At 35.3% G+C, this 9,790-nt stretch overlaps 1 protein-coding gene across 1 annotated transcript in view; it reads right to left on the reverse strand.

Annotated features, from left to right (window-relative positions):
• The window catches only part of LOC106903315 (polycystin-1-like protein 2), a 40,080-nt gene extending 33,602 nt beyond the window's left edge, over positions 1 to 6,478 (reverse strand). Inside the window, exons 1-5 of the mRNA XM_088002306.1 lie at positions 5,948 to 6,478; positions 4,462 to 4,623; positions 4,187 to 4,372; positions 1,867 to 1,977; positions 906 to 1,047 (exon numbers count right to left, since the gene is read on the reverse strand). Coding sequence (XP_087858432.1) covers positions 906 to 1,047; positions 1,867 to 1,977; positions 4,187 to 4,372; positions 4,462 to 4,623; positions 5,948 to 6,266 — 920 coding nt within the window. The 5' untranslated portion in view covers positions 6,267 to 6,478. The remainder of the gene's footprint in view (positions 1 to 905; positions 1,048 to 1,866; positions 1,978 to 4,186; positions 4,373 to 4,461; positions 4,624 to 5,947) is intronic.
• Positions 6,479 to 9,790: the final 3,312 nt, after the last annotated feature.

Genomic DNA, 9,790 nt, shown 5'->3' on the forward strand with positions numbered 1-9,790 from the left:
AGGCAGAAGAAAGGAGAGACTTTGGTGTGGGCTTTTAGCCTTTTGGGGGAACAAAACGAATTCAAATTATATATGATGAAAAAAGTACTAAAGATGCAAATCAGACTTTTTAAAGATGTGTTCACTTCTTTGTTATTATAAAAGCTATTGATCTCCTGCTTTACATGGGTAAAATGAGTAAACCTAAACTAATAATACTCTACTTCGTTACTGAAACAAAACATTTATTTGTGGAGCACCAATCAAACACGAGGTAATTCAAAGTGCTTTATTTTAAATTAAAAAGTGAACATAAATTAAACTACTATAACTGTATCTCACAATATGAAATAAATATTAAAGTGCAGGACATGTTTTCATGTTTGGTGACAACTAAAACCATAATCAAATGTTTTATTAAGTTTTCCAACAAGTTGATTGTTAATTAAACTCAAGTTGGTTCAATGTTTAATGTTTTCACTTGTTCATCTGACAATGATTAGCAATAAATACTGAACACACTATCAAATAAACTGAATAAACATGCAGGGAAATCTCAATAATCCTGGACCACTTAGAGAAATAAGAAGAACGTTTGTCTCCTTTGAAGTGGAGTCTAAAAGTGTATTCATTTTCATTAGATTTATGCTAAATTCAGACAAGCAGAACAATAGATAAACATATTTGCATAAAATCTCTGGCGAGAGTGAAAAGAAAAACAAGATGAACTGACAGAGGGAAATGCTGACAGCTGTACTTTGACTATACAAGCTGGTGGTTGAAGCAAACTGGAACACTGAGGAGATTTTCTGGGTAGATGATTTTGAGTAAAGAAATCAAAAAGTATCAAATATACATGAAGGATAATCCCATTAACACTGAACATTTGTGCTCAGTTGTCCGTAGTGAAAGGTTTCATTACTTACCCATAAAGACCATGCAGATGAAAAATGTGTCCATCTCCAGTCTGTAACTTACAGTTTTCCCACGATGCTTGGACATGACATTTGATTTTAATGGTGATGTCATCATAAACAGCAGCCACGATCGGCACTGACAATGTGATTACTGAAGATTTAAACAAATATACAAATTGGCATAAAGGGCTCAGAGGCAGAAACTAAACACCAATATTTAAAAGACATGTAGGATCTGATTCATCCTGATATGTTTTATTTTATAAGGAAAAGCATATTTTACAGTAATTTTACAGTAAAATTTTACAGTAAAACAATCGTTGTACTTAAAGTTTTTTGGTTTTTCACATTAAGTACAAAATGTCTGTGTAAAATACCAAATGCTCTGCTTTAGTGTAAGACAGTAAAAGGTATTTCATCACTTCAATCTTTTTGCATCACCAAAGAAAAAAGGAGGAAAGACGTTTAAATATTCCATGAAACTTTAGGTGTAACTGAGACGTTCTGTTTAAAAGAGCATGACACAACGCCAGCTGTCTGAAGTGAATACTGAAGCTGTGGAGGACGTGAACAAAGGTCTCACATATTCTAACTCCACTGAAAAGTCAAACTAAAAGATTTGATCATCTGAAAGCAGCGGCATGATTCTAATTTTAAACAGTTTCATCCCAGTTAAATGTATTTTGTTGCACTTTTCGGACATAATCAGAGTGAGTCAAGGAATTTCTGAAACTCCAAACAGAATTTCATTCCAGGCCAGCAGGGGTCTCTAAGGAGTTGGAAAGTTTGCAAATCAGCTGGACTGACAATGAACATGAATGATCTGAAAAATAAAAATAAATAAAATGCAGCTTTATCTATTTCAGTCTTATTTTCTAGACCTCAGAATACATTAGTCTTGGAAATACTTATACAACAAAGAGGTTTAAAACTGGAAACCCTGCCAGAGTTGGATATTACAGGGTCCTACCATCCTTGCAGTGATAGTCCACAGTCAGGTAGCTCTTCTGCTCAGGGCAAAGGTCATCAAATGAGCCCATGACTTCACTGATTCTGCAGATTTGATGTTCTTCACAATGAGCTGGGAAACACACAAAAAGCTCCAGATGCTATTTACTGTCACACACAAAGAAAGGTTAAAAAATAATGGAGAAAATGTCTTGAAATCTGACAGGTTCATGAGAAGCCTGCTGCACAAGACATTAAGTTAATTTTAGTCTCCAATCTGTAATTATTAAGAAATACGCTTGCCGACATGGTGGGCTGAATAAAAATTAAACTATTACGTATGTCATTTAAATAAGTTGTAAAATCGTTGTGGCTCAGAAACACTGCAGTCCAGTTATTCTGGGTTTCTCAGATTTTTAATCTTACCAAAGTTGTTGAGATAATTATTTGAAAAGGATGAGTTTGAAAGAAATAGAAAAGTAATTAAATCAGACAATAGCACAACTAAAATGCTAACCTCTTCAACTTGTTCCACATTTTGTCATGTTTCAGCTACAAAGGGAAATGTTTTTAATTGGGGTTTCATTTAATGGAGCAACAAAAGTCATGCATAATCATAATGTGCTAGAAAATGGTGCATGGCTTTTTGCATTTGTTTTATAAAGTCTGATATTGTGTCATGTACATTTATTAAGCCCTCCGAAATCACCCAATTTTAAATGCAATTACAGCTACAGACGTGAGTCACACTGTATGACGAATATCAGTGAAGATAAACTGTAAATCTTCCCACAAACTCTAGGTTAGGTTGAGGTCTGGATGTTGACAGGATTCTTCCAACACTGGCTCATGCTTTCATTTAAAATATTTTTCATTAACCTTCAAAGAATAGCTGGGATTCTACAGGGATTAAAGTACATATACACAGGGTTTGATTATTAATTATTTCTAAATTTATTTGGCAGTACAGGATTTTATTTAGCCATACAAGCTTAAAGGAGGCTGAATATGAAATGAACGCCAAAATTTTTTGGAATTCAATTTGGAAAAAAAAAACAAAAGTCTGGTTACTTTCTCCAGCCACATCACAATATTGCTACGATCTATAGCACAAAATATCAATGAAATGCACAAATAAAGCTTGTGGTTGTATTGAAGAAAAAACATAAGAAATCTATACAATTTTGCACAGTAGTTTACAGCTACTTTGATAGCTGCAAAATCAAAAATAGCTTTTGCAGCTTTTTTTTTATTTGTCTGAGATCTGAAAGATACGGTTCTACAATGGCTCAAATGCAGTTACATTCAGCAGCTTTATTATGTCATATTTATAATTAATTTACACAAAGAATGACACTAAAAGTACCACAGATAATATGGTTTTACATGTTTTTCGTTATCGGCAGATTGGAATCTACTTCCATTTCCATTTCTGAAAAAAAACTTCAACCTTTTCTTGCTAAATTTTACTTTAATATTTACTTTAAGTTACATGTTGGTTCTTTTAAAATGACACAAAATGTCCTAGAGTAGCTATGTATGTAAAATTATAAGTTGTTTTGTAATATAACTGTTGTGATAGTTGCAGATCCACACAAGTTTTATTTGGTAAAAACGTCTCTTTGGGTTGTGAAGGTTGCAGACCTCTGGTACAGAATATTAGATCAACATTAAGAGCGATGTTCCTGCTGTCCATCTCTATCCTTAATGTCGTCTTTATTCTACTGTAGCCCAGCTGAATGAAATGTTTTCAGCTGGTCACACAGAAGCTTGTTATTGATTTACCCCAGGCATTGTTGATAGAAGTATTGAGTGTTTTTCTCTTGTGCAAACATTAAGTGAAATGTATTTATCTTCCCTGACAAAGGATGAAATATGAAGATGCTTCACAACTGAGGAAAGCGGGAAGATGAATTCATAGATATTCTTCCTCTGTCATCGGTTGCATGCATGAGTCAATATTTTAAATGAGTAGATGGGTATCATTCATGTATTTTAAGTATGAGGCTTTTATGCAACAAAGGTTTTCTTCTGGAAATGTCCTAACGGTCCATTACTCCTTTCAAACATATCCGGCATGGGACAATATGTTATTTGTGATAAGGAGAGCAAACACTACATTCAATGATGGATTGAATTTCCTGTTTGCATCTATCCGGAACCTTTTAAGAGGCATTAAATTGCTGTTTGTTTTTCCATTTTTGAGCTTGGCTGGCTAAATGAGAAGCTATAATTGTTACACAGATAAGATCGGTTTTAGCCTGTCTGACGTAAAATGCAGGGACAAACATTAACGGCCATTTAAGAATTAATTTATTTGAACCAGACAGATTATGTTTTACCTTTAATGGAGGCCGCCACATTCACCCGGCTGCGCCTGTCCTGTGTGAATGTTGGTGTGTGGAACCCGGGTCGACAGTAATGAATGTTGTCGCGACCAAAGACAGCCCCGTCTATCATTAACACTTGACCAGACCCGCACTGCAGAGTGGTGTTGTGACCCAAACATGTGATTCTTCTTCCAGGTTCTGAGAAAAAGAAGAACAACACCTTCAAGTGGAGGTTAAAGAGTGATTCAGTATGCAGCTTTGCTCAAAGCTTGACTCATAATCCATACCAAACTGGCAGATGAAATGCATGCTTTTGTTGCAGTCTTTTGTGGCTTTCCAGTGAAAGCCTGAGAGTCTAAGCATGAATCCACAAGCTGCATCTGGCTGAGGGCTGCTCTGCCACTTGGAGAAGGTGAGAGGTGAACCGTCCAACCAAGAGAGAGGAGGACCTGACGATGAAGCAAAGTGTTGATGAACATGCAAAAAAGTGAAGGTTGTAAGTCCTGTAGAAGTTCTCTATTTCAGTTCTAAGATTAAAAAGGATAAAAACGTTTGAAAAAAGAAAATTTGCTGTATTCAGGAATGAGAACCTTTCTTGAATACAATAAGAATGGCTGGTGCATTTTGACAGAGACAATAGATGTTTATTTTCGGAGATGATTTAAATTGACCCCATTCGTCAGGAGAGTTAAGTTTCTGGGAAAACAACAGCGATGCCTTCTCTAAAGCTAAAGTGAGCACCAGTCTCCCTGGATCAGTTCTTGGAATATTATTTTTCTTTTAGGGCGATATGGATGAATGTTTTAGGGGGGGAAAATCGGTTTTATTTCCCAGAAAACATCTGGAATTTAAGATTTGTAGGCCACAGTATATACTAAGGCTCCATGGTTCAACGCGATACTAATGGATTTATTCCTGTTTTTGAAGACACTTTGCATATTTTAAGGTCTTTGAACATGCTGCTGTTGGTTGCTGGTTTGCAAGTACTGCAGAGGATAAGGAGCAATATTGCACCTTAATGCATTTTCTTCCTTCTAACTATTCTCCCAGACCATACTAAATACAGGTATGGGAAAATACCAGCACAGATTTTATCTGTGCAGGTTTTGAGCTCAAACACAAAGAGGAAGACCAGTCTCATAATAACCTAAATTAAAAAAAAATGGTATTGCTATGCAGATTTTCTAAGTTATCAGACTTATTTGACTTTTTTCAGATGAATAAAGCAGGACAAATATGTAAATAAAACCGCCTTCTACACTAATTCTGCAAAATTAAAGTTCACGTAATGAAATAAAGAAATAGATAAACAAATTTAAATAATCTTTATAGGCTAAATCGCTACTGCAACACAAAGACAGAATTCATGGACTTATTGTCATATTACACTAGAATGAATATACATTTTTAAACACTTAATTTAGTAAATGAACATGAATTAATTCAGTTTTAAAATGTGCAAACTAAACTTAGAACTTGTTGAGGGTGAGTTTGCACAACACTCAAGGTGGCTTGTAAGTGAATTCATCCAGGAAAAACATATTTTTGAACATTATTTTGAAATTAAATATTGGATTTGCTAGATTCTTTGAACACTTTGATCTGGGTACAGATATAAAATCTAATATTTTCCTCTAGTGAGACACATGAAGTCAAAGTTGATGTTCTTTAAGGACTTCAAACCCAACTGATTTATGTTGTCCTAGAGCAGGATAGTTAATGAATCTTCAGAAAAACCATTGATGACGCAGCGGCTGGTAGAGTTCTGTTTACCTTCCTCATTCACAGAAAATTGCGGTTTTGGGGTTCCAGACTGTGCCAGTCCAAGCCACATGTCCTTTTGAGGGTCCAGGTGTCTCTCGAGGAAATTTTGAGTTTCTTTATCTTTGATGTAAGCGAGGTGTCCTCCCCTCTCCTCACACCAATCTTCAGCTCTGTGAAAAGGGAGCTGCTGACCCACAAGCTCAAAGCAGGACCCTTGAAATGCCCTCTGGTGCTGCGGACAGGAAGCTGCAACCCCCACATCATTCTCAACAGAAGGCTGACAGCAGAGTGTCAACAGGACCAGCATGTGCAGAACTGCCCAGCACATCAGACCTATTTTCACTTTAAAAACACAAAAGTTTGGTCTCCCTGCCTCTCCGTTAAAGTTTTCGGAGGTTTCAGAGCAGTTCCTTTCTCTTCTCTTTCACTCACCTCTGTGACATTCTGCCTTTTAATGGGCCTGACGAGCATCTCTTGCACATCTTTTCCTGGTTTTTCTGTTTGCCTAACATTCAGAGTCACTCAGAAACCGATGATTGCTTTGCCTTCGTGTACACACAGGAACAAAAGAACCCCACCAGAGCAGTTTCAGTCAGACAACAACAGCGCACAGTAGTTGAGGTTGGGTTTTACTTGTAACTTTACAAGTCAAAGGTTTGCTGTGTTTGTTTTCAGCCTGAATAATAACAGTTTTCTTTGGAAAGCTCATCTATCACGATGAAAAAAAGCCATAAAAGTGTAATTGTTCTCAATTTATTTATGTGGTAAATTTTATTTTAACAACTCTGTGCTTGTTGGTCCAAATTTTAAAAAGCTCAGCCTATCTTCAGAATGTGTAATAACTGTAGGGTTTAAAAATATTTAAGCTTTAAATGCTTTCCTGTTTTTTTTTTTTTTTTTACAATACATTGTTCATGTTTTTGATTTGCTATTTTTTTTAATCTTACATTAAAGTCATCTTCAATAAAGCAAAATATTTGTTTGAAAGTTCATTTATTTTGACTCAGTGAAACACATTAAATTGTTTTATAGAATACAGACTGATTTTTTTAAGGTCTTTTGTTCAATTATAATGATTTTCCACTTTTTGCTGGTGGAAAATCTTTTTTTTTTTTGTGGATGATTTGCTGTCATGTTTTCAGCTGAAAACAAAATTTTAAAAAAGCATTTTAATTTCTAAATGTGGACTTTATGAAAATTGTGTTTAATACCCTTTTTTTGTTTGAAGTGCTGCTGCCAACAAATTTTTCTGTATGCGATGACAATAAATATGATCTATATTTTCTTATCTTTACTTCACTGGAACTCCAGCTCTAGTTGGAGTTTGAACTCAGTTTTTTAGGATAAAAAAGTTGTAGTTCCTTAGAAGTATCTTATGAAATTTTTAAAAAGCACGCCTGGGAACCAATTTACTCCTTTCTTTGACTTAAAAAGATAAATTAGAACTCCATTCCAGTAGACAAACTTTCAGAGAAAGACACTTTTCATAAAACTAAAAAAAAATTTAAATAGTAGCTTCCAAGTCAACCTTCTATGCCTCTGAGTTTGTTCACTTCTACCGATTTCAATCTCTTAAGCCTGTTTTGTAATGAAAAATATAAGACTAGATTTGTTCCTACTGGAGGTATTAAGCCAGGTTTTCTAAGTTGAGCTCAGGTTTTTGTAGAACTGCAGAATAAGAGTTATATCAGCAACAAAACTCTTATTTTAAACTTGTTGGTCAGACAGTATTCGGATGTGCAGAGGAAATTTAAAGGAACCGAAACTGAAATGTTTTCTTTGACTTTTATTACAATGCTGCATCTATGGAGCTTAATTGGGGCCACATGTATCTCTCCTACTGACCACAAATCAGATAGGAAACACTAACTAGTGCAATATGACTTTCATCAAGAGGAAAGTGGTAAAAGATTAAGTTTTCTAAGTTTTCACATCCTGCTTACACCTTATCAGCCTGAAGCAGTGTCAATGCTGCATGTAAACATGCAGATGCTTCTGTTGTTCTTCTCTTTAAAACTTGCTCTGCTTTTGCAGCTTTTTTGAGGCATAGTATTTGCAAACTAGAAATATGATTTAACCATCCAGCTAAAACTGTGAAAGGAGATTGTTTCCAGGTTGAATAAAACTCCAAATATTTCTGCTCTCTGACTAACACATCTGATTCACAGTCTCTGTCTAAGCTAAGCTACCAGAGACAACGTGTACATGGACTGAGCTCAAAGTTGACGTATCGGAAGGGCGAATAGGACCTTTTTCAACATCCAAACAATACTATTAATTATCCTCAGTATTCAGGGTGGGTTGCAGTGAAGGAATGGGAGCAGGATTGTTTTTTATCTTCCCAATCTTTCTTACTTTGCTTTGTTCCTATGCTGGAAACCTGAAGCACTGCCAAGAGGGAGACCTGCTAATTTTTTTTTTGTTTTTTTTTGTTTACTCTTTACGCTTTTGTGTCATTTAAAGATGCATCAATCAATATTTAACTTAAATTGCCTCAAGCACATTGAGGAGCAGTCAGCAACAATAAAAATAATTAGGTTTCCTGCCAAAATGAAACCTTCTGCTTTCAGAAGAAAGACCATCAAGAATAACATTCAGTTACTGCCTCTATATATGGGAAAACATTTTTTTTAAATAATTGTTAAATCCAAATCATCATGGATATTATTTTAAATGGTTGATTGTGACCTGTAAGTAAAAACTCAATGTGGCTTAAAGTCCTAAATAAAGGCGATGTGATGATTTAAAATTCTCGTCCATTAGTAGAACTTGAGGTCGTGTCCAGAATATGTATTTGGCCTATTGTTCTCCATCCATTGTTAAAATGAATGACGTCCGTATTTGGTTCTTGTAATTAGTCATCAGACCCTCTGGGAAAATAACACAAAGATTTTCCATTGAACTCTGATGTAATGGTGACGGTTTCACCAGAGGCTTTGACCAGTAAAAGGAGGGAAAAACGAGAGAATGAGCCTCTGGAAACACCTCCTGCGGTTCCTCCACTGCAAACATTGCTTGGATCAATCAGTGCATTGAAAGCCGTATTGCATCACTTTAACTGTATCATTGACTGCACAGCAGGTTTGAATTTAACAGGACAACAAACCAAGAAGAGCTGCGTCTTCAGTTTTCAGCCATTTAAAGTTTTGTTGGCAACAAAAAACCCCAATAATAATGAAATACGTATAAAATCCCATGGTATAACATGCTACTTCAATGTGCAGGAATCACAATTTTATTATCTTTAAACCTTTCTGATGAAACAACAACAAAAAAACACATTAAGAGAGAACTTTTGTTTTCTGGTTAAAGGTAGACTCTTTGTTCTATGATAGTGCTCAGATAAACAGGTGGTAATAAACATCACTTTGCATTTGACACTTTAGCTTATGACATTTGATGCCCGTTTCTATGCTGCTTTTGCTTCATTATCAGCCACTTAAGCTACCTGGATGTATCTCCTGAAGCTGGATGTTTGAGGTAAATGAGCGCGCTGTGGACTAAAATAATATCTCTGTGCTTTTATAAATGCTTTTCTGTCACTCAGAAAAAAAAAAAATCAAGAGAACAACTTTGTTGACAAGATACATAAAACATTTCTGAGCTGCCTCAGTGAATGGATGAGACAGTTAGTAGAGGCAAACATATCATTTTACTGAAGTAACAGAACATTCATATGTTATATGGGTTAAAAAATTGTGTTGTATTTTTGTTGGTATTGTTCTTTCTCATTACAATACAATACAATACAATACAATTTGAAAGCTTCTTTTGTTTTTTTCTTTGCCATGAGAAAACAACCAAAAAAGTACAAAATGGAGAAAGGTCATAGTCCTTTCTCCATTTTCTCCA

The sequence above is a fragment of the Poecilia mexicana genome, unplaced genomic scaffold (genome assembly GCF_051168715.1).
Source record: "Poecilia mexicana isolate PSO_F unplaced genomic scaffold, ASM5116871v1 scaffold_2, whole genome shotgun sequence".
Classification (NCBI taxonomy): domain Eukaryota; kingdom Metazoa; phylum Chordata; class Actinopteri; order Cyprinodontiformes; family Poeciliidae; genus Poecilia; species Poecilia mexicana.